Below are 26,139 nucleotides of genomic sequence, written 5' to 3' on the forward strand. Positions count from 1 at the left end.
TTGAGCAAATCTGGTGGAAAGCTTGAGACTCAGTCCCCTGGGAAGTCATGATATAAATGGACAATGACTTTTGGCCAGTTTAAACCAGGAGCATGAAAAAGCACTCCTCCAAGAAGAGAGGTCACACAGATGCCCTGTGGGCAAGATCTCTAACATCTGCAACTTTCCTTTGGAAAGCTTCATTTTGACATCTTCAGTGCCTGCTTTTTTGATACGTATATCTTTAAATCATAAGCAGGAGAGACTCTTTTGTTTGTCTCAAATAAGGCAAAAATAAGAAGTGGATCACCACTTCTGGCACTAGGCTGAGAAATGAAACAGGTCGGAGTACAACCCAATTATCACCCCCATCCCACTTGGCTGAAACCATTGCCCAGCTGCTTCTGTAGAGATTGGCCTGTGGGCTGCTGGCAGTCTCAGGTGTGTTTGCTCTACTGAGCAATCTACCTTTGGAAAGCGGTAGAGTAATATTTGAATGTTTATTGACAAAGCCTTTGATGAGGATAAAGGGGTAAGGGGAACCCTGTAACCAGTTTCCATCTCTTGGTGTCTTGCAGTTTTCATCTACTAAGTAATCAAACTATGATGCAACTCAGAGGAAAAGCATCTCTTATCTTGGCTGATCTGCTGCATTGCTTCTGCTTATTCACAATGAAAAACACCATATTTTAACAAAATATGAAATGCAGAAGTGAAAACTATTTTAAAGCAAACAATGTTAAATAAGGCGGAATATTCACTTTAAAGAATTTTAATTTTATGCACATTATATTCTAACTCAGAAAAGAATATTGCACAATGCTTTTATAATCACAACTGATATTTTTCTCACTGGTGAGATTTTGATAAACAAAGTTAAGTGAAAGTAACACAGAGAATGTCTTAATTGGTTAAATAATTTCAATAACCTGTGATGAACTGGAAGCAGGATATCATATTCCTATAAAAGACAAATACATATTCATAAATTCACTTGGTATAGTGAAAAATGAACTTCTCATGTACTTAATAAAACTTAAAGAAGAGAAAAATTGAGAATGTTGTGAAAATAGAATGTAACTCCAGAAGTTTTCAATGTAGTCATTTGCTTTTGAAAATCCATTAAACCTGCAAGACTTGAAGAATATCTGATCACATTGTAATCCTCTTATATTGGGGAAGCTAACACCTGATATTTTTAAAACAAAAATCTAGTTTAAATAAATACATATCTGCACTGTGAACAAAGTCTGCGAATGGTAAGGTAAAATTAACCAAATAACATAAACAAACTAACAAAAAATAAATAAATGTATCATGTCATGACATCTATAAACATTTCTGTTCAAATGTATGAATCCACAGCATTTTCCCTATGAAACAAACATGGTTATCATAGGATAGTGATGGAAGAAATGCTGAAAGTTTAAGAAAATAAAATATTAGTGGTCACTAAGCAATGTTAATTTCATAAATCTTTCCCAATTTTTGTGAATTCATTACAATTTTAATTGTTTTATTGCTGTCTATCTAGTCCTTTTAACAGAGGCATAGCACTGGAGGTCCAGAGGAGGGTATATGCCTCAGGCGGCACTCAGCTGTTTTTTTTAAACTATCATTCTGTATTTTTGTATTTTTAGAATTGGTGCTTACCAAATTCATGAACACACCCTACCTTTGCTCTATTTTTTATTTACTTCCAGGAAAATTTAACCACAGCATAAAGAGAAAAGACACAAACATATTACATTGTCTGATATACCATTTCCTCTTGCTCTGCCATTGACTTTTAGGAGCTGTGAATTATTTCAACATTGTTGGTATCTCTGTTAATGCTTAAACTAGATATTCCACACTATGAAATTCTTTTACGGTGTACTAAATACAATTAATTTGTACTGTGAACATTCCAGGCATCTAACATCTAGAATATTTATTCTATCCACTATTTTCATTAAATCCTAGTATTTTATTATATACTTGAAAAAAGTCTTCGTACAAGGTACCTCAAAAAACAAACTTATCAAAAAGAAAAAGGTAAAATAATGGATTCATTTGTTGTGCCTTAAATTGAAAACACTACAGTTAGGCTTCAGAAAACATAATTATTCCATTCAAAACTGATTCTCATTCATATTAATGATTGGAGATTTATTTACAGTAAAAGATACAGAAATTATGCGAGCCTAGGATGGTGCCAGGCTTGCATGTGGTGGTCATGTTTTTCAATTGGATGTGGATATTGAGATATGACTATTTATGAACTTGTTTATTTATTAGATAAGGATATGGCTATTGTTAATATTCCATTCTTTCATATTCCATTCAATTTCTAAACAATTTTTCAATTTTTAAATTAATTTTGGCCATCTGTCACTCTGATTCCATTTGGGTTTAAATAGAGGATTTATTCATAGCATGAGTGGAAAAAAAGCCCAGAACCATCTAAATGACTCTGATTGTACCCTCACTCTGCATTGCAAGTACCAAATTTCATTATAAACTCAAGAGAAATAAAAACTTCAGACTCAAATATACATAAATTACTTGTAATATTTTAAAGTCAAGAGGTATTTAAAGTCTTATTTTCTAGCATTTTCACAATTAGTGTAATAAAATTTCCACAGGTTGAGAAAAAGTTATTTGCTTCAAATGCTTATCTGTGATATATCAGAATATTTTTGCCATCACAAGTATAAACATTGGCAAAAAGGGAACTTAATTGCGAGTGAAAAAAAATACCAATACTAAATAAAATGCTTTCTTAATTAAAAATGCCATTACAGTTTAGAAACATTTTCAGAAAACAAAACCAACAACAATTTTTTAAATTTTCACACAAACACACTCTAGTTTTCTTAATCAGTAATCAAAAGCCCTGAAGGTTATGTGATGTATACACAATCATTCAAGCTGGGACAAGCCTACTGTAGCGTTTCTTTTACTTACAAAAATCAAAACTAATTTTACATAAAATATATTTAATTTAAAATACCTACTGAATATGATTTGCTAATTCCACAAGGTATACCTTCAAACCTTACCAAGTCCCATAGGGGAGGAAATCCAACCTTTATTTTTCTATTCCAGAGACTTGGTGTGGACTACCCTCTGGGCTTGTAAATCTGGGTACAACCTGTGTACTAGAGAAATGGGCCAACACTATTATTTGTGTTGTTTTTACAATAGTTATCCTTGTGATGCCCAGAAGCATAGTTTTGTTAATCTCAGTCAAGTTATGTGATAGATGACTTCTGCCTTCAGAAACTGATGTGTCAAATCTTTAAAGCTATCTTTTAAAGGCCTTATTGAAACCATGTCCACATTAACAAACTCTTTGTTTTAAAAAAACAAATAAACCCATATTAAGGGTTTCAAGTAGACTTTAGTTGCACATTTTTACATAAATCTAAAATCAACAGCAGCTCTGACAATGAGATTTGAGTAATTCATGTGCTTTTTTTTCTTTAAAGAATATATTCTCCAACCTGTGCATGATCCTGAAAATCTGTCCAAATCCCATCTGCAAGAAAAAAAGTTATCTATCTTGCGATTTCTATTACCATTAAAAAAAATGCTAATACTGTTCTTGGTCAGTTTTTGTTTTCAGACTTTTACTTAGGTAGATTGTGAGAAATATCTTGATATCCTTATTGTGAGTCTTGTGCAGGTAAGTAAATAATGCAAGCAAATATAATTGAACTATCAGTTGAAGGTGTTCCTACAATCCTTACATGTTAAACTCTTACATCTCCTTTTATTAATTCATTCCATATGAAAATCAATTCATTCAAGGGTTTTGGCACAGAACACTAGAAAGAGCAACTTTAAAAACTGGGGATTTAAGTATTTAAAGTTAAACTTTAAATCAGAGTGTTATTTGTTAGTGTTGAACCATGATCAGAATCACAGCATTGTACAAACAATAATAAAAACTCTTCCAAAAGCTCCTGCTTCTCTCTTTAACTCTTGAGTTTACCCCAGGAAATATATAATGTGTTGTACTTTCTTTTCTTCAGAAACAACAAATTGATAAAAGAAAACAATCATAGATAACTGTTATTAATGCACCAATACCCATGCTTTGAAGAACTGACAGTATATTCTACATAGTATATATGTGCCATAGACTATGAAAAAGGAAACACTTTAGGAAAAAAATCACATTACAAAGTGTATTATAAAAATAAATTACATAGCATGTGCCCATGGACCTGAAAGCTTTTCAAAAGGAAGAAAAATTTCTTTTGACACAAAGATTAAGTCATTCTTGCAACCTATTTTTATGTTTTCAGCAATGCCATTTTCAGCTTTTACATTATAGCCTCAAAAAAAAAAAATCACTGGAAGTAGAAAACTATTTTCAGTAGTGATCAGTAGAACGGAGGACCTTAGTGATGATGGAGAGCTGTAGAAACACTATCCGTTCAACAGGGATTCAGAGGAAGTACACACACCCAATATGTGCTTGGTTTACCATTTCATCTGGAGTTCATACGTAACTGGTGAATGATGATGCTTTCTATAAAGAGAAGAAAGATACAGCATTTTCAATTAAACTGAAAGGCAATTAGTAGTCTATGTGAGGATCAATACCACATCATTTCATTAAAAGACCATTGATATTAAACAGCAAAACAAAAACAGGTACATGAGCCCAATAGCTTCTCCTGCAGTTCTTTACTGCTCTTGGGTAACTTCTTTGTATTGGCATAATGCTTTACCTCCAAAATTCTTAAGGCTTTTTAGAAATCATGTCTAATATTCTAACAATATTAGATTGATTTTATACTCAAGCAAAGAACTAAACACCAAGGCAATAGAAGCCCCATGGTGGGAAACCAGGCTCTTTCCTAGAAGTAACTCTTCCAGCTATACTCCCTGGTCTGACAATATTCATATGATTTTAATTTTTTAATGTGTGCGAATTTGAGTTTAATGATGAAATATTAATTACCTGTTCCTAAAAAGTCAATAAACACGGATGACTCACCTTCATCTCTGACTGCCTCTTTTTGCATAATTCCATATATGCTTTTAAATCTAAATTCATTCTTCTAAAAGTAAATAAAAATAGACTGAGAGAGCAATTAAAACAGTACTGGCCCTGTTATGGGTGTGTGATAAGTATTGATTGACTTTACTTTTATCTTAATCTTTTTGCTTTCATGAACATGTATTATCATTTTTTTCATTCTATCATTCAAGGACTGTTTGCTGAGGCCAAACTATGTGCCCATCCTTGTGTCAGACATGAAACTACATTGGTGAGCAAAATGAGACAGAGTCTTGTCATTGCTGAGATTATAAAGACCAGAGGAAAGAAATAACTAAGACTCAATGGTTTCTCTGCCCCAGAAATGTCTTACCTCTTTGTCATATATGGCAGTGTTGTAAGTGTAGAAAATAACATGAGGGTTTATCAGTAGCATGAGGAAATTTTCACCTATTATTTGCACTTTAATTTCAAATATATTTACATTTTATTTTTACTTAGGTAATTAATATCTAAGTGAACATTAACTAAAGCACATTATGTCACCCTGACTGGTGTGGCTCAGTGAGTTGAGCATAGTCCTGCAAACCCAAAGGCCCTGGTTGGATTCCCAGTCAGGCACATGCCTGGGTTGTAGGCCAGGTTCCTGACTCGGGGCATGCGAGAAGTAACTGACCGATGTTTCTCACACACACATTAGTGTTTCCCTTCCTCTCTTTCTTCCTCCATTCCCTTCCCTCTCTAAAAACGAATAAATATTTTTTTTTTTTAAAGAAAGCACATTATGTCATATATCTATAAGTTCATGCTAATTCTGTTCAGTGGGTAATCAATCCTCTGTAAAAGTTTCTTAATTTGCTTTTATTAACTGACCACTAGGGGGAGATATTTCCATTTCTTCCCTCAACCTTTCAAACTATTTGGGACAAAACAGGTAAAAAAAGCAAATAAATGAAATACATAAATGTTTTACATATTTAATAATATTTAAATATGAAGCTTTTAAGACATACATATTATTTTTTCACTATACCAGAAAACTTTAAAAATCATTTCATTTTTCTCCATTGAAAAATTGTTCTAGCTTTAAAATTTTTTAATGCTTAAAATATACCAAAATCTTCAGACAAAAACTAAAAAAACACTAATTAAAATATGTAATTAAAAATCACAATCCAAGATTAAAATGCCATTTCCCAATCAATACCTTTTCTTTTTAAAAATTTCTGTAGTTGTTTTCAAAGAGAAAATATGTAGTTCTCAAATCTCCCTAATAGAATTAAAGAATCTTCTCCATTTTCCTCTTTTAAAAAAGCATAGAAAACATAAATTTAAAAGAGTGAAATCCAGAATTGTTTTTATTGTAGGTGTAATGCAGACTGTTTGTGCCTTTGTTTCCTCACCACAAAATGAGAGTATTAGAGGTCATCTCTAAAGTCTCTCGCAGGGTCAGTGTTCTGTTACTATCATACCACCTTCTCTCACCTTGGGTGTGCAAAGCTCTAAATTCCTAGAGTTGCCTTCTCTTAATCCTAGCATTTTGAAATCTCCATAATAATAACAGTTTTTCAGAATTAGCACTTGGTAAAAATGCATGTGACAGAGGGATACATACATGTTCATTGAACCTTTACATTATATTATCATATTTAAATTAGCAAACTGGTCATCTATGCATGGCATATCTACTAATGCCATTAATCAGATTATGTTATTAAGAAGACTGTCTCAGAAATACTTGCTGATGCCAAATAGTTTATTTAATTCTACTTTAATAATAAAAATGGTATTTACATTTAGGTTTATAAAGTTTATTTAAAGGAATACAATTAAGCTCAAGTTATTTTGTATGCATGGAGGCATATTTCATCGTGTTTCTAGAGATAATGAAATTATATGATGGCAGCCCTATTAATTTAAACTTATTAAACATATTTACTAAATCTATGTTTGCTTATCATCTATGTTTTCCCCAGATCTATGAACTAAAATAAAGTTAGAATTGCCCAGCCACTACACAAGATTGTGAGAAATTAAAGAAAATGTTGTTTCATGCCATTAAAGTTTGAGGTGACTCAATACACAGCCAAACTATCTAATATATATGGAATCCACAGTGGCCAGCAAAAAGAGAAAAAAGAAAAAGCTTTAGAGATTAATGCCATTATTTGTGTTAAAAAAAATTCCCAAGTCTCTTCCTTTTTTTGTGATTTAGTACAATGAAATAGTCATAAATTTTATTAATGTTACAAAGTCAATGAGGAAATCGTATTCCATCTTCTACTGTCTTCACCTAGTCCCAGAGTAAGACCCAATTATAAGTCGTTTGGGTCCTCTAAAATGACCTAAGTAATAAGTCTAGTTCTGTAACAATTTTTTCTGACATTCATAATTGGTACAGGTAGACTGAGACCAAAGGCCACCAATTAACATTACCACCTCCATCAACAAACTCAAAATAGCAAAGCACTTTACTTTGGAGCCCTCTGATGTACAGACATTTAATAAGATCATTTCCTTTTTTTCTAATTGAAAGAATAAAAAATAATTCTAAGCCTTACTTATCATATTGGATTTTTATATATTTTTGACATCAAACAGTTTACCAAAATCACTTAATAACATTTTATGTGTTTCTCTCAAGTGTTACCTTGAAGTTTCTTTTCCTTAGGGAACTTCAGGTAACACATTAAGTACATTATTTGTTATTATGATATACTGTGAAATGGTGTAGTTTATGAATTCATTCTTTTATTATACTAGCAAAGATAATTTCAATGGGAAGGAAGTTTAACATATTATCAAATCTTTATTGCTGTTGACTTCTGAACTCACTAACTATTCATCCTCCTTGGGGGGTATCCCAAAACTACTGGCCAGCAAGATGACACAATCCAAGATGGGGTTTGGGGAGAAATTTGGGGGAGAATGTCTCTTGAATGTTAGAGTAGGGCAACCTGGCAGCAAATAAGAATTCTGATTCCTCCCAGGAGAGCTCCTTGGCTGTGGGGTAGGAAAGATGTACTCATTGGAAAGTCTGCCTTCCTCCCAAGCAATGCATATGTTTTTGCTCTGCCAAACTCTCTGCAAGGGAACACATGAGCTCTGAATTTTAAAAATCTCCTCTAATAAATGAGACCAGATCACTTTCATAGATAGCCTCTAAGTTCACACATCAAAGACAACACGTAGAATTTACTGCAGGGCTTTGTACCAGCAAACGAGGACTGCTCTATCCACAAGAAACTGCATACTGTGGATGGTAGGATGGGTGGAAGAGGGCAAAGGGGGAAAAATTGGGACAACTGTAACAGAATAACAATAAAAAGGATTTAATTAGAAAACAAACAAACAACAAAACTGCATACCAAGTTATAGAAAACATTCTCTCTTGAATTTTGCATCAATTTGTCCGGTTCATGGCCTGCTTCCCATGTCCCATAGCACCCTCCTCCCCAGCAGCTCTGCCTGGACAACAAGGCATGGGGTTAGGGCTGTGCTGCTCTTCCTGTCCACCAGCTACCAAACCCCAGCTTTGAACTTGGTGTCCACAGGGTAATTTATCCACCTGTAAAAATGTCCTACATTCTGTACCCTTTAGAAGTAGGAGTGTCTAGATATTGTTTACTTTTAAGATTCTCATTTTAATAAACTGCTTCAGCATTCAGTTCTGTTATTATCACATTCAGAAATTTATCAGTTTTGATAAAACATCTGTTTTAAATAGGAAGTCCAGTAAACTTCCTCTGTTGACTTGGACTTGTATTCCTTCTTTTGGATTCAGCCCAGCTAATTAAAAATACTTCCGTTAATCAGTTCTGTCATTTTCGTCAGGAAATTTTTCAACCAGATGATACAGATTCTCTTGGGGTTTCTCAACCACCTAAGAGTTTATTTGCTTCTTTCTAAAACATTTCCCTCTCCACCCTCAGCCTAAATCATCCCCTTACCTCCCCAGGTTGCACAAGTTACCAATATCATAGTTACAACTGGTAACTTCTTTTTCAGGCAAGCTAATCCTTATCTCTCATGTAGATTACTGTTTACCAGACACAAGCAAATTGAAACTAGTTCTCCCACATATAACATTAATTATAAAAAAACTAAACTAAATGGTCGAAAAATAGGTAAATATTTGAGCCAAGTATGGTCAGGTTCTCCCTTTTCGCACACAGATGCTAAATGCCTAGTTTTGTCCTAAGCCTTTGGCTGGTCACAGAATAGCATGGGAAATAACATTGCGTGTGAAAATTGAAAAGGATATTGTGCTTTTTAGATAAGGATAACAATATTCATCAAAGTACATACTGTTATGAGAACTTTGACACATAGTTTCTAAGCAAATATCTCAAAATCCTTTGAAAATTTTATTTTGGCCCAATGAGTGTGGGTGTTTTAGTTTATGTATGAATATGTACTTTGCTCACTTGAAGTAGTTTCATATGAAATAATGAATAATGAACTAGGAGAAACTGAAAACCTGGCTTCATCATTAATAAGGTGGTTAGACATCTTTAAGCCTTGGGATTTTTCTTGTTTTATTTTTGTTTCATCATCAGTAATAGAAATAGTTATCTTCTTGATCTCTAAAGTTTGGTTCAGCTCTAATTAGCCCTTGACTTTGGAATTCTGTCCATCACACATTAGTACAAATGGAAAGGCCAAAACTACTTTTACCATATAAGCAATTAACCATTAGTTCTTAGGAAAAGCATTATGGCAGAATCCTTTAAGTTGCTTGCTAAACGGTAATGAAGAATATCATATTATGACTGTCAGGAGAAATGCCAAAATCATAAAAGATTATAGCTAAATGCTAAACCAAACCAGAGTAAAGTGATTTGCCAAAAGTTAGACAGCCTTGCTCTGGTCTCCTGGTTTTCAGTCTTATCTCAGGTGTCCAGTCCATTGGTCAGCTATCCGCTTTTTCTGGATGTTCACCTTGATAGCAATTCTAAATCTACATTCTGCTTATTGATTGTATTGTTTGATCCTTTAAAATGAGAGCCTCTCAGATGCATTTTAGTGGGTTCTTGGTGAATCCAAAGAGTATGACAGATCACGGGAAACTTCCTCTTTCCTGAAGTGTCTTTCATGCTCCTCATTCAAGTATGTTTGTAGTTCACAGTAAGCTCTCAGGCCCCCTCGAGTTCTCCACACATGTGATGGCTTCAGAGGCAAAAACTCCCCAGTCCTGAACCCCTGGCTCTTTTGCACCCAGTACTTGCCATGGTGCCTCTGGGGGCAGAGATGTAGCTTGCACTATCCAGAATGGCAGTACCCAGATTCCTTCCAATTCCACTCACTCTTTTCCCTCCATGTTCTCACAAATGCTTTGTCAGCATCTTGCATGTCATTCGCATGGGCTTGCATTGCAGACAAAGGGAAAAAAGAAGAATACCTCTTTTTTCCCGAACGTCCAGCCATCTTTCAGATCCTAGTTTTCTTTCTCTACAGTAAGTGCCAAGTTTTTACAGCAACGGACAGGCTTTAAACCTCAGGATAGATTCTGAAATTATGGTTTGTCTTCCTAAGGGAGGCAATGTTTTTAAGAGATTCTGAACATAGAAGGACACAACCACCAGAAGGAAAGGTAGGAGAAAGGGCAATCCAGGGAGAAAGAACAAGTTGATCAAATCAAGGAAAGTTGCTTGGCCTGCTATGCAAGCGATCCGTGGGCCTGGGTGGCCGGAGTCCAGGCAAGGGAAAGGGAGGGCTGCTCAGAGACTGGGGAAGTAGAGAGCCAAGATCACAGGGAGCCTCAAGTGCCATACCAAAGAGTTGGCATTGTACTCTATAGGTAATGATGAACATTTGGAGGGTTTTCAAACAGAAGAGTGATATGATCAACTTGCACTCTGGAAAACAAAATGGAAAATGAATCAGAGAGTTTTCAGGCTGGAGATTATGAAACCAGTTAGGAGAGTATCAGAGTAATTCAGAGGAGAAGTAATTAGAACTGCAACTCAGGCAGTGGTGGGAGAAATGGAGATGTGGGTTCAGCTGCTTGAGGTGTTTGGGGGTTTAAATATGAGAGACTTGCTGAATGAGTCTACTGTATGGGAGAGGGAGAGGGGTGAGCCTAAAATGGCTACCAGTTGCTAGCTTGGGTACTTGAATGGATCAGGACACCCCTGCTGAGGTGGAGAATACTAAGAGGAGAAGGCTTGGAAGAAGGATAGAGGAGTTGTTTAGAATGCTTTGAGATGAGTGGGAGACAGCAGTTTGGTAGTTATCAGCATATAGGTGATAAGTGAAGCCATGGGAGTGCATAAAATAACAAGAACTAGACTGCAGTGTAGGAAAATTGCTTTTGATAACAATGGGAGGAACAACAATCCTTTAGGTGTATACGTAAAACGAGGAGCCATCCACAGAGACTGTAGCAGAACAGTCAGAGAGGACAAAGGAAAACCAAAGACAATTGGATGTCTTGGTCACTGAGGGAGAAGAGCATCACCTCATTCTGTTTTCACACTTACCAGAGACTAAAAGAAACAACCTAAGAAGTTCTGGGCCTAGGCAAAGACTAGGCAGCACAGACTGAGTACAGGGGAGTGAAAAATTTGATGGGCTGAACTATGAGATGCTCCATCTCACCTCCCCTGATCTATTCCCAGAATGCAGGTAGCCTGCCCAGCAAGGTTATTGAAGGATTTTTCTCTGTAGAAACTACTGGGAGGTATACTTAAAAAAAAAAGGTAGACAGACAGAGGGATGATGAGGATAGATAGACAGATGGATAGATAGATACAGTTAAGCAAAAGAAGTAGAAGATAAGAAAATCCAGGAAACAGAGGATTTAGCACAAGCAAAAGGACAGCCAGACACCTGCGCAGCAGGCCGAGAGGACAAGTGGTCCAGGCCTCCGGGGAAAATATGAAACGGATGTGTTTCAGGGTTTGGTAGGTGTTTGGCAGATCCATTTGAAGCATTTGGGAAAAAATAAAAAATAAGGATAGATACCTAGAAAACAAAGCAGATGAAAAATTAAAGCAATTATTTATTTGAAGTGGAAAAATGATAAGGAAAAATAATCATAGTATAATACTTAACTCTGCAGGAAACAATATTTAAATTTACACTGTAAACATATTAATATATAAACCTACACATGCTGCTGGTTTATAAAAAAAAGTCTGATATAATCATAGTGGGAGGTTGGGAAAAGCAGAGCGTGGGACATGGGGGCGGACTAAATCCTCAGCCGTCCAGGTAATAATGATAAGACAAAAATAATATCTAAACTGACAAATAAAAAATCAGAATACAAGTATATTATTCATAAATATGGAGATAAATACCAGATGAAACAGCTAAGAGTTAGAAATGATTTTCTCCAGGGAGCAAAACTGAGGGAAAAGGAACAGCTGTTTTCATTGTCTTTTAGCACTGGCTGATATTTTAAGTATGTGTACAAATTACTTAAACAAGAATAAAAAGTATATAAAGAATAAATGGTCCCTGGCTGGTGTGGCTCAGTGGATTGAGTGCCAGCCTGTGAACCAAAGGGTTGTCAGTTTGATTCCCAGTCAGGGCACATGCCTGGGTTGCTGGCCAGGTCACAAGCAGGGGGCGCGTGAGAGGCAACCGCATATTGATGTTTTCCTCTTTCTCCCTCCCTTCTCCTCTTTCTAAAAAATAAATAAGTAAATGTGTTTTTTTTTTTAACTCAAAAAAAAAAAAAAAGAATAAAGGGGAAGTATGGAAGTGGAGGCATAAAAGTTAGAGTGTTCTGTAAATGACTTAAGTTGGCAGGAGAGAGACAGGGCAGTAGCTAGAGAGGAGGAAACACAGCTGAAGAAAGAATTGTTCAAAAATAGAACAGGCCAGAGCACATTTATATGCTGTGTGGAGGTAACAAGTGAAAAGGAGAAGTTGAAAGAGCACAGATTGAGGAGATAAGGAATGAGGAGACCTTGGGGCAGGAGATAAGAGGTAAACACTAACCTTCATCTGGGTTAGGAAAACTTGGGAATCCTATGTTCTTGCTTACTGGGAAACTCTCTCTGCATTCTTGTCGTTACCTCTTCCTTTCTCTCTCTGCCCTGTTCTCCCACATAAATGTGCTCTTCCTATCTAGTGTCCCCAGGACTTTCCAATCAGGTAAGCCTTACCCTTTCCCCAGTGTTCTGAAACTTCAAGGGAATGAGAAATTTAAATCTCTGTTACACTTTACATTCTTGAAGATGGTTTCATTTCCCTGAAATTATGCTCTTCCCACTCAACACATCAAAGCTATTCCTTCACTCTCTTCTTGAAAATATTCAAGTAAGAGATCTGGTAACACCATACCCTTATTGAAGATGACAAAAATCTCTAGAGAGACCAGTGGTTATCCATTAACTTGTCCTCACTGAAAATCTCATAAAAATGCCAGTAACAACTGAATGACACTTCCAAAATCACACATGCTAAATGGCCACCATCTGAGTGTTCTAAAATGGTCAGCACATAAAGATTATTTCAGGAGGGGGAAGATCAGGGCCTCCTGCGTAGCTGTGCAGATGGTACCCTGCATGTCATTTTTGTGGGGGGTGGGGGCACCATCTCATTGAAATCTGTGGAAGTGGTACCCCATCCCCTCCCCTCTGCTCCCCAGGGTGGGACCTGAGCAGCAGCGATTCACAGCCGTCCTGGTCAGACCCTTTTCATTTTACCACACAACGCTATGTTCCAGGACAAGGAAAAGACTAACCTTTTAATCTCATTCATTCTTATGAAAGCACATTAAACTGCATCTTAAAAACATTATACTCACAAATGGAAGCTGGAGTTGGAGTGCATTTAATCCTCCACCTCCTATCCCCAGTGGATTTCATTTCTAATATGTGGTTTAGAACAAAGCTATCCAATAAATGTAGAGTTGGTTCTAAAATTACAAAGAAAAGCTGCCATGGCGGTTGCTCTTTATCATTTCTGAAAAGTGAATATGTGTTGTTCTGCCAAGTTTTCTTAGTAGTTGTACTTTGTAGGTGGCTCAGTTCCAGGGTCCAGATGTATAAACATACTGTACGTGCACTGTCAAGCCGTTCGGAGCACTCTCCCTGCAGATGGTATGGACTTCCAGGCAGAAATGACGTAAGCATGGTGTGAGCAGGTAAAAGCAAAAATAGCAACAGTGACAATAAGAATACAATAAAAGTCACTGAAGAATGGCAGGTAAGTTCAAAAGGAATGCAGTGTTTCATACTTTTGGCACCTTCATTTGCTTAAGTACAGTATATTATGGTACAGTAACCCCAAATACCCTAAATGCCAGAGAATGCCCTTGTTTTTGAAAAGGACTGTGTCCACTTTCCAAAGTGGCGGTGGCCGGGTCGGGGGCGGGGGGTGGATTCCCTTTAAAAAAACAAGTATTTGAAATGGAGAGATTTCTTGTTTAAACTTGCTTACAGTCATATTTTATAAAATCTTCATTCTTAGCCTCTCCTATCTTGAAACCCCACTATTAGGGCACGTCTATCATGGTTGCTCAATATTTTTAAAGACATATGCTAAGAACTGATGAGCGATAGACAGCAGCGATCTGATTAAAGTGAATGTAAACACTGTGAGGCATCTAGTACCATCATATATAATTTAAGTCTAAGTTCTGCAAGGCGTAAAAAATCAGTATGGAAAGAACTTAGAGAAGGGTCTATTTATCAGGAAGCATGATTAATCATGGGCTAAAAACTAATCATATAGATATTTAATTTTCTTTTTCCCAAATATCAAGAGCAGGGAATATCCAGATAATTTTGGATCCCTCACAATTCAAAAGTGGAAAAATAACCTGTAACTTTGCAGTTATCGTATTTTTGTAAAGTTCACCCCATTGACTCAGAAATCTTGACAAAGGTGCTCCTACATAAGACCTCATATGCTATGCTACAGGTTATTAGCCTTGAGCTCATTTGTGGTTATTTGGCTGTGAAGCAGTGTTCTCTTTAACATGGTTAGTCTCCTCATAAAAACACTTGGCATTTTGCACTCACACACTGTTTCATGCTCATTAAAACATGCTCAAAATTAATGAAAATGATAGAAACACAAGTAAAACTGACAGGAATAATGATACACTTCTCTATGGCACACGCACGCGCGCGCACACACACACACACACAGTCATGAGCTGGTTTTTTACTTGCTAGTGAAGTTCACAGTTAACTAAGGAAAATATTTCGATTCAATTAAGCTATGCATGATGTCATTTTTTTTCTTGGCATTAACGTATCAGAATTTACTTTCTGCTATTTCCTATCCATTACAACCTCTGTTGAGCAATATGGGGCCATTTGGCAGCTCTATTCAAACTGCCCCGTGATCTAAATCAATTGCACACTTGAATAGAGCATGAGTCTGACATTAGCGGTTCTAAAATTGTCTATGAAATTCTGGGAATGTTTTGGAGATGGCCAAAACCTCTACAATACACAAAGAAACGCACAAATAAGTAAAACTCTGCTTTAGGATTCCATATTTCATTTCCATTTTATTTCACATTCAAATTATTTCCTGAAATCATTTCAGAGGCTTTTGTTTTTGCAAGACTTTGGAGGTCCAGGCCCTGTGATAACTAGATGTTTCTTCCAGCACATGGAGCAAATTTGGGATTTGATAGAGGTAAATGACAATTGTTAAAGTACTTCCTATTTCATAATAGAATTTTTGAAAAATCAATTATTGTGGAACAAGGTTTATTACATTTAATTTACAATTAGGAAATATGGGAGCTGGCTTTGGAGAGGATGTTATCCAGCTCCCCATAGCTCAGTGACAAAGAAACCGAGGTTCAGGTGGGTTAATTGATGGGTCCATTTCCTAGAAGCAAAACGGGCACTGCCCGTCAGGCCCTGTCTCAGGCCCAGGTTCCTCGACCACACTCACGGCAAACAGTAGTTTTGCTGATTAGTTCTGTTCCCCAGCATCAAAACAATTTCACAAAATGGGAAGGACACAAGGCTATTAGTAGATTACTTTATAAACAAGATATTCAAAACTTAAATTAGTACATGTAAAGAGTTGGCAAGAACAGACGAAGGTTTGTTTTCACTGCAGCAGTAGCGTCCGCACGACATACCCCCTCAGCCACTGCCCTCAGCCCTTCCCCCCTCCAAGAGAGGTAGCGCTGCCGGCTGCAGATTTCTTCAGCTCTATTTTCATAGACTGAGTCTCAGCTCGAGGCTCGAATTTGGTCAGATTTCCTGCTCCTGGGGCTGCCACTACTGGCTTTCCTGCTTTCATACCTTTTGACATAGGAATGCGGGTGGGCGTAGGCCGCTGGGATGACCCGTCTTGTCCTGACTGTAAGAGAAAACACAGAAACACAAGGGAGATGGTGGTGAGTTTCCCCCTGGATATGCCGTCAGTTTGAACGTTAGCAGGCCTCTCGCCACAGACGACCCCTCCCTGGGTAAAATTATCATTAGAACCTTTAAGTCATTATCTAATCTATTCTGATTGCATCCCTTTCTCCTCTGCCAAACTTCCTTCCCTTCTCAAGCTCCTACCCTACTTCCTCTACCCTTACTGAAGAGGACCTTGCCTCCTATTTCACAGACGAAATACAGGCCACTTGGTGTTCACTCAGGCCGTTTTATTCCTGCTGTCCCCCCAGTTATCTCCACTTTCTTTAGGTAGCCAGTTCTCCTCAGGACCCAGACTTTTCTCATTTATTATTGTCACCGACAACCACACCCTCTTTTCTGAAGCACTCCTAAAGCTCTTACTGTAATTTCTTACTCGAGTCTCACCCATCACATCCTGTGGCTGCAACTGCTTTTTAATCTCTTGATGGTTAGGCTCCTTGTTCAAGCTTGCCTGCTTGCTAAATGTGGGCATCACCATATTCCATTCTCAGCCCTCCTTTAATTTTTTGCTTTCATGCTGAGAATCACCTCAGTTATCACCTGATGTGTTGACAAGTTTCAGACCTCAAGCCTTCAATGCTCTCCTTACATACAGATCCATGTTTCCAACTACTAGCTAAACATTTCCAGTGTTCCTGAGGAATCTCAAGTATAACATGCCCCAAACATTACTTACCTTCTCCCCCAAACAGTAGCCCCTCTCTGTTTCTCATCCTATCCACCCATCCATCCAAGCCAGAAACCTCGGAGCCACCCTCCGTACTCAATTTGTCATGAAATCTTTGATTCTGTCTTCAACATATCTCATTTTCACTACTGTACTTCAAGCCTACACCATCTCTGGCCTAAAGAATTGCAACAGTATCTCTGTTCTCAGCCTCTGTCCCCTCCAATTTATCTTTTAAACGGTTTTATAGACATATCTTTCTAAAACATAAATAATGTAATGTTTTTAAAATCATCCTTACGCTTTCAATACCCCTTATATACTCCATGAGAGTAAATGCCAATTTCATAAGACATGCACTCTTCATACCTGCCCCCAGTTTGCCTCTCCATTTTCTGCTCTTGCGTTTTGTCTCCACGCCCAAATGCTGCAGCATAGTGGGACTGCTCACCCTCCCCTAGACATGCCAGGCTCCTCCACATTGCCATACCTTTGCACACACTGTTCTCTCTAGATGCTCCTTCCCTCTTCCTTCTTGAAAATCTCTCCTCACCTGTGAAAACCTCCTTCTCTGGGAAGCCTTCTCTGGTGGTTCCTTTGTTGAAATTCCTATCATGAAACCACTAAGTAAGTTCCATTCGGGACTGTCTCACTAAGATGAGAACTTCTAAAGGTTCCCGTTTTAGTCAGCTCCTGATCCAGTGGCTAAAGTGTAGCTACTACTCAGTAAATTCAATACTTCAATGAATACATGCACAAATAAACTAGCCTCACTATTTGATTTCTGAGAAGGGTGTCCCAAACTTTTTGTTGTCCTTAATTTAATGGGATCAGATATACCTGAAGCAGGTGGGCAATTACTCAGGCCTGAGAAATCTTAGCTGTTTTTAAATCCTATTTGTGTATGGGGTTTAATCAGTAGTCATTAAGGTTGCTACAGAAGGTAAAGCTATCTTGATCTGACCCTTAAAATGGGAATAAAATGTTTCAGCAGAGTGATCTGCTCTTTATTACAACAATTGACACCCCCACTGTCTTTTTATAAAAAATTTAAGCTATGCTCTGCCTAAAAAGCAGTATTGAACCATTTGAGAAGAGTGAGAGGTTCTGAATGCTATTTGGCTCCTATAGAGCCAATAAGGAAAAGCTTTTCTGGCAAAGCTGTTACTAATTCACATTTTGAAGACTGGCTGTCTTGAGTAGTCTACATTTGTACATAAAGAATTGAAAGTAAATTATATTGAAGATATGGGAAAATAAGCCACAGTTTCTATATTTAAATAAATAAGCTTTCTTAAGAGTTTCCAATATATGCTGCAGAATTTGTTCAGAGTTTAGGAATCATAATTTCTAGTCTGTTTATTTAAATTAATATCTGAATAGCACATGATTCTCTATAATTTCATTCATTAATTTATCCCCAATAAATGAAGACAATCGCTGGAAGCAGTTTGAAAAATAGAATTTATTTTTAAGTTCTGGCTTTTGTACTTTGGACATGATTTTTTATTATCATTCATTTAACCTTCTAGCTGGTTATTAAAAATATATATCAAGCACCTGACTTCTACAAGCTACTGTTAATATAGTATTTAGAGCTATAACTCACTTTTTTTACTTTTAAAAAAGTTTTTAATATTTTAATATTAAAATCTTTTCATCTCATTTTTTGGAATAAAGTATGACTATGGTCATACATAATCACATATTGAATATTTTAGGTTATAGAAGTATAACCCAGGAACAGTTTTAATTTGTCTTGCATATTGACCATTTCCCCAGTCTCCATTTTTAAAATTATTTTAAACATAAAATCAAATTTTAAACATTATCACTACATGCTAACATTACAAAGAGGCCATCTTTACAATTATTTTGGGGGTCTCCAAAATTTACATGAAAAAAATCTTTCTGTCAAAATTAGCTCAATTTATTAAAATATTAGGCCACTTTTTATTTTCATTTCTTAATGTAGATAGTTGTCTAGGAAACATCTCCTAATGGGTTCAGGTGGAGCGAGAGGCAATTGCTTTCCTTTTATTTTGGGCGTTGGGTTATTCTCACTGTTCACTTCTTACTCCTCCCTCAGCCTGCACTTTGAACCTCTTCTACTCACCACTGACTGGGTTCCTCGAGTAGATGAGGTTGTGACTGGTGTTATGGTGATAGTGCTTGTCACTTTGTTTGCACCAGGTCGTGAGGAGAGATGGTTCCTGGGAGAGCGAAGGACAGTGCCAGTGGAAACCTCCTTTTCAGCTGTCACGTTGACAGGTCGGACGGTAATAACCGGACTTGCTCCTTCTGCTGAAGTCCCAGGGGATCGCTTAAACTGAGAACCTAAATGAATGTGAATTTTATTGTCTTCTGTGGTTATGATATTGGCATTGGAGTTGTATTTCCGTACAGGAGTTGGAACAGTCTGTTTTTCTGGGGTGACTTTGAGGACAGTCCTTCCCATGGGCATTTCCTGGGAGTCAGGAGGGACTGCGATCTCAGCGGGGGCAGCTGATGTAGACACTGTCATTATCTGAATGGGGGATGTGGGCCTGTCCGCAAATGCACCTCTTCCGCTGTCTGGGGTTTTCTCTCTGGAATATGTGGTAATTGTGACTGGGGACATGGCTCGTTCTGTGCCAAGGGTACTATCTCCACTTTTCTGTTTTTGGGACATAATATTTGGTGATGGAATAATGGTTATCCTTGGTTTCTGATTCCCTAATGTAGGAATGACAGTGGTACTAGAGAAAAATTCTTCAGATGTCGGGCTTGTTATCTCCAAAGTTGCAGTGCTGTTCTCATGATCTGGTGTCACTCGAATATGCAGGGGCTGGCCCTGTTTTGGTGAAAGAACCAGCTCTCCTGGGTGCCCTGGACTGGAACTTGTTCGCGGCCCTTTCTCTTGAATGATTGAGGGCCCATTTTCCCTTTTTCTCATCCATGGAATCCACGACTTTCGCATAGTGAGCTCATTGGCTGCTGGAGGGTACCTGTCTAGGACAGAGGATCGTTCCATGGGTTTTTTCAATCCCACCTGTCGAAGATTACTCATGATATGATTTTCTTCTTGGAAGGATTTCCGTATAAATACTGCTGGTGTTTCCTCCTCTGTCGCGTCACTGCTGACAGCATCAGTCTGGACTCCAGTTGAGGTCACAGGAATATCTACCATTCTTCTCCCATTCATGCTGGGTCTCAGAGCTCGGCTGTAACGCTTAGAAAGCTCCAACTCTTTGGTCAGATTGAAGACCTCCTGTCCCATGTTTTTGTTCTTATTTTCTTCTTCCATAAATCTTTGTTGAAGGACAGAATAATCCACTTGGAGCTGAGAAAGCTGATCTTCTTTGTTCATTAATTCATGAATCTTCTCTTTAAGAGCTTGCACTTCGGCTTTTAAGTCTCGACTTTTAGCTTCTTCCAACCGAAATCTGTGTCTCAGCTCAGCTTCCTGGCTCACGGCCTCACCTTTCTCTATTGCTTTATTCTTGGCAATTTGGTGCTTAATCTCCTCCAGTTGCTGAGAGAGGAAATTAGCCTTATCCTGCTCTGTTCTAAACTTCTGCTCCAGCTGATCATACTCATCTTCCGTCTTCATCAAATCCCCTTCGACCACCTCCAGTTGTTGGAGACGTTTCTTCAGTCTCTCAATTTCAAGTGTTAGTTCCTTAATCTTGTTATCTTCTGGGCAGGTGAGTTCAGGTCCTTTTCGAGACCTTCCTCTTGTTATTTCTCTTTCCACTTCCTCTATCCCATCAAGTCTCTTCTTTAATAAGTCAACACTGCAGCTTAATTCAGATGATTTTTCTTCTTCACTTTTCAGTTTGCCTATTAACTCGTCCCTCTCTTTTGTCAAATTATATACTTTTTCCTCCATTTCAGATTTCAGTTTTAAAAGCTTCTTACTTTCTTCGATTAGTTTCTCAGTTACATCCATAACCTTTCCTTGTTCCACCTTAAAATTTTTATTGAGTCCATCCACTTTTCTCTCTTCTTGCTTTATTTTTTCCATCATGTTTTTCCTTTCATCAACCAGCATCACAGTAAATGACTTCAACTTTGTAAGATCATCTTTTAGGCTTAATTCAGCCTTTTCCAATCTACTTTCAGAACATTCCAGCTCTTTAACTCGACGCTTGACCACCTCCAGTTCATTTAGCAGGTCTTTGGTTAAGTTCTTTTCTTTCTCCAGATTTAAGTGTAGCTGGGTGCATTCAGATTTACTCTTGCTAAATGCTTCTTCCAATTTCTCCAGTTCGGACATTCTCTTTTGTAACTTCTCAACTTCAAGTTTGAGCTCCCTACTATGATGTTCTTCCTCTTGCAACTTCTTCCTCAATTCCCTGCACTGGGATTCAGTTTTAGTGATCTCCTCATCTTTACCCTCCATTTCAAGCACACGCTTCCTGAGATTTTCCACTTCTGCCATGAGGCTGGAGTTGCCACATTCCCCTTTGGCAATTTTATCTCTTAATTCCTGAAGTTCTTCCTCTGCCTTTTGCAGATTTTTGTTGGTCTCTTCTAGCTCCTCGATTCTTTGAGTTAAGCCAACCAGTTTGAGTCTAAGTTGCCTGTTGTGAGACTCTTGATTAGCCAACTTAGCATTCATCTCTTCATGCTCTTGGGAAAACCTCGAAGCCTTGCTTTCAAAATCCACTTCTAACTTCAGCAATTTCTGCCTGTCCTCTTTGGATTTGGAAGTAATGGCTTTGAGTTTTTCTTCTTCTTCCCTCAGTTTCTGAGTAAGGTCTTGTACTTTCTGGCTTTGCAGGCCAAGTTGCTCAATATGCATTTGTCTTTCATCCACCAGCATGAGTGCAAAGGATTTCAGTTTCACAAGCTCATCTCTTAGTTTATTGAGCCTCTTAGCATTTTCCTTTTCTTTGCGGGCTTGGTAAGCCTTTTCTTGTTCAAGGAGCTTTTTCAATCTATAAAACAAAATACATTAAAATATTATATTTTATTATTATATATTATACTTTACATATTCTATTTATATGTATTATATTTACTATTGTAAATATCAGAAGATTAATCAGAAAATAGGGTTATCTTAGATATTAAATAAAAAGTAAGATGCTATTACAATGTCTCATCAATTGCTGCAATATCAAGGTTTAACAAATAACCATTAACAAAACTAACCAGAAGTCAGTATATTAGTTACCCTTAGAGAGGGGTAGTAACTAGAAGTGGGCATGAAGAGGTACCGGTTTCCCTTTCATGATTTATGTGTTGTTTACACAGGATTGTTCCACTTATAAAATTTCTGTAAGCCGACCACTTATGAGTTCCTTTCTGCATATGTATTATACTTCAATAACATGACCATTGAATAAAACTTAAGTTGTACAATACACAACTATGTATAGAGTGTTTTCTGTATTCTAGGCACTGGGAATTATTTTATCCTCATAGCAATCCTATGAGACATGTAGTGCTAGTATCATCCCATGAGGAAAACGAGACATGGCACCTGCCACAGGTCACACTGTCAGCAAGTGGCAGAACTGGGATTCAAACTCAGACAGCACGGTTCCAGAATTCTGGCTCCTTGCCTCTGTATCACATGACTTCAAGAAAGAAATGTGTAGACCCAGAAAAGAAGAACCTTCAGATGCTCTCATTTCATATGCTACTATCACCTGATAAGGACAAAGCAAGACGAGCTTTCTGATAGAATGCTGATCTACACAAACTGAGTTTAGTTAACGCCAGAACTGGCACAGGATTTTGCCTCAGTTTTCTGATTTAAATGATTTTTTAAAATAGAGAATAGGTTAGGTAGAAAATGTGAATTGCTATAATGCAAAAAATGTGGCAGCCACAGAAATGATTATGTTTCACATGTATGAAATGCATTTTCTCTGTTGTATTTGTTTGGCTTTTTTTCCCCTCTGTCCTCATTTTTTTTTTATTATTCAATTACAGTTTTCCCCATTTTTCTCCCATTATTCTCCCCTGTCCTACCCACTCTCCACCTTATGTTTGGCTTCAAAAACTAGAAATATAAAGGTGCCAGAGTACCTCTTTACCATCCTTATGTTAGTCAGTTAATGTGCATCAATCTTTAAGTTATTTTTAACTACCCATAAAAAAGTTAAAATAAAAGTCATATTTACCATGATTATAGGAACACATTTTAGTAATTTACGTTTACAAGAGAGGCAAATTATAAACAACCACTAACATGTATTTACTTAAGTACATTTTCCTTTTAATATATTTTGTACCTTTTTTATTCTGAGTGATTTATTTCATATTTATGACTAGGCTGTTAGCCAAAATACATAGAAGTTAATAGTCTCACATTGCATTGTGTAGGAAAAGACTGAACATACACATAGGAATTCTTTATAATTAAATCCAGTGTCAGATATAGAAATGGTTCTGATGATGTCATGAAGATTTTTTAAATGGAATTTATTTTTTATAAAACATATGCTTGTGTATAAGTATCTATTAAGTAAACGTATTATTTACAAAACACATTATGACTTTATTCCTAGAATAGGAGAAGAAGATGCTTTTAAATCCTATGGACTTGCGTGAGCAATACTGAAATGGCTTCACTAAACGTGGTTGTTACATGTACAAACGGGCATTTTGTTGATCATCTTCTTTTTTACTTGGAGTCAAAACAGCTGAAATAATATCTTGGAACTATAGAGTAGGAGAGACTTCAGGGGATGTTTTCAAATTTTAATCTGTAAGAATTTTTATATCATTATCCTTCCTGTCTTTAAGAGTAGAACCTGGGGCCCTGATGTTTCTGCCAAGGAAAAGTAGAAAGCTTTCTGATCGGTAGGAAATCCTTTGAGCTAGAACATAACCGTCATAGGAATTTGGCTTTCAGAAAACTGCATTTTTCAGGTCCTAGCTGTGATTATTTCTCTTTTTCTAACTCCATTAAGCTGTCTCTCCTTCCTTCTTCTACCACATCCTAAACCATTCCCCTCTCTTAGTTTATAGGGCCTAACAACAGTACATAACCCATTCTCTGCATTCTCCCCAAATCCAGTTTCCTTGTTGGTACAGGTGAGAGTTAGATCCAGGACCACAGTAAATTTGGATGGCTCAGTTGCGACAGCCTGCCAATAGTGTTCTTGTAAATAGATCTGTACCCAAATTTCTACAGGCAGGGCATTAAGGATGGGAAGGATGAAATGAACCGTGAAATGAAATGTTACCTTTGCAAGAGGTAACTTGGCTTGGGCTTTGTGACTGCTTACTCACTAGGAGGACGTGAAAGAGAGAGAAAAATTACTCCAATGCTTTGGGTCTGAATTATTGCAAATAATAAAATCTCTAACAGATATGAAAAAAAGATGAGAAAGTAGTATTAGTATTAGTAAAAAACTGAGGCAAAAGCAAAACAGTTAAGTAGAAAAGTATAGCAGGCAACAGTTAACAATACTCTTTTGTACACTGAGAATTTAGTTAAGAGGGTAGATCTCATGTTAATTGTTCTTACCATAATAAAATAAGAAAAACAGAAAAGTATACCAACCAGAAGTGTAGTGCTTTGAAGATAAATCCTATGAACGTTACAGTTCATATAGATCTTAACCTATTATCCTAATGTCTCCCAACTACATTACTCCAGGCCAAGCCCTAAGCCTCTTCTGCTGATAATTCTGCAACAGCTTCCTGAATGCTATCCTCACAATCTTGGCATTGCCATTTGTTGGCTGTATGATCTTGGACAAGTTATATAATACTTCTGTATACCTCAGTTTTCTCAGTGATAAATTGGGCACCCAAATACCATCTGATTCACAGGGTTTGTGTGAAGTGCATATCAGTTAATATACAAAAAGTACCTACAACAATGTCAGCCTAAAGTGAGTGTACTTTTAGCTTTATTATCATCTCTCACCCAAATGCAAATATGTCACTCCCTGGCTTTCCATGGCGCCCTATTGCTCTAAGAATAGAGACATGAAATTTATTTATTTTTAATTTTATTTATTTATTTGTAGAGAGAGGGGAAGGAAGAAAGAGAAGGAGAGAAACATCAATGTGTGGTCACCTCTCACATGCCCCCTACCGGGGATCCGAGGATCCGGCCTGCAACCCAGGCATATGCCCCAACTGGGAATCAAACCGGCGACCCCCTAGTTCACAAGGCAGCACTCAACCCACTGACCCACACCAGCCAGGGCAAGGCATGAAATTTATAATATGGCCCAGCACAATCTGATTCCTGATTACCTTAGCAGGTTCATCTCAAATCAATCTATCCAGTTATCTAAGCTGCTAACATTCCTTCCATATGCCATGCCTTCTGGTTAGTATTTCCTCCCTGTTCCTCCTTTCACTTGGACTCACACACTAGAAAACACCTGGCTGATTTTTATCCTTCAAGTCTCATTTAAATGTCCCTTCCTCCAGGAAGCCTTCCCTGACCAACCTAAGTTAGATCTTTTCATAGATTCCCATCCTAACAGTTATAATTTTATATGGTGCTTTAAACAATTTGCACTGCTGGGCACCATTTTCATGTAATTATGCTATTTCAGGAACAGAACAAAAGGGTTTTGGTGTTGCTTGTGTCTTCCATCTCCTCTCCATCCTCCTCTCTGTCCATGTTGCCATTCTTCAACCACTTGCTGATTGTAAACATATTAGCATTAAAAGGAAACAAACCAGAAGGCCAAGACTAAGAAGATAAATTAGTAGCTTGATGCCAATCAGTAATAACAGAGCTTTAAGTGTCCTGAAACCAAACTTATTCTTTGCAAGTTCTTCATTTTCTGAAAACATTTTATCTTATTTAGAGGACAAAAGGAAGACAAGTAAATGATCTACTAGATTTTTCAGAATTCTCTTGCCATTCTTACTAACTATTAAATGTATTTTTCATTTCTCTTTTCAACCTAAATAAAACTATATTTTTTTACTTCTCATCTTGTATCATCATCATTTAACGTCTTGTATTTGGATTATTTTAATAACAATTTACCTGACCCTCAGCTTCCACTCTTGCTCACACTCAGTTTGTTCTCTGCCTAGGAGCCAGAGTAATCCTTTAAAAAAGGGTAAATCAGATTATGTCACTCTTTTGTCCAAGTCCTCCAATAGCTATTCATTTCAATCTGAGTGAAGCAGAGAATTGGAAAATAAGAGACATTTGAATCTGAGTGAAA

At 37.2% G+C, this 26,139-nt stretch overlaps 1 protein-coding gene across 2 annotated transcripts in view; it reads right to left on the reverse strand.

Annotated features, from left to right (window-relative positions):
• Window positions 1-2,250: 2,250 nt before the first annotated feature.
• FILIP1 (filamin A interacting protein 1) overlaps window positions 2,251-26,139 on the reverse strand; it is a 180,181-nt gene continuing 156,292 nt past the window's right edge. The window contains exons 5-7 of one of the 2 annotated variants that reach the window (XM_054569635.1): window positions 19,113-21,918; window positions 16,207-16,264; window positions 2,251-4,501 (exon numbers count right to left, since the gene is read on the reverse strand). In XM_054569635.1, coding sequence (XP_054425610.1) covers window positions 4,461-4,501; window positions 16,207-16,264; window positions 19,113-21,918 — 2,905 coding nt within the window. In that variant the 3' untranslated portion in view covers window positions 2,251-4,460. Of the gene's footprint in view, window positions 4,502-16,040; window positions 16,265-19,112; window positions 21,919-26,139 lie in introns of both variants that reach the window. The other variant, XM_054569634.1, reaches the window with a different exon arrangement.

This window comes from Pteronotus mesoamericanus, unplaced genomic scaffold (genome assembly GCF_021234165.1).
Source record: "Pteronotus mesoamericanus isolate MK-2021 breed Mesoamerican mustached bat unplaced genomic scaffold, CSHL_Meso_final contig_20, whole genome shotgun sequence".
Taxonomy (NCBI): domain Eukaryota; kingdom Metazoa; phylum Chordata; class Mammalia; order Chiroptera; family Mormoopidae; genus Pteronotus; species Pteronotus mesoamericanus.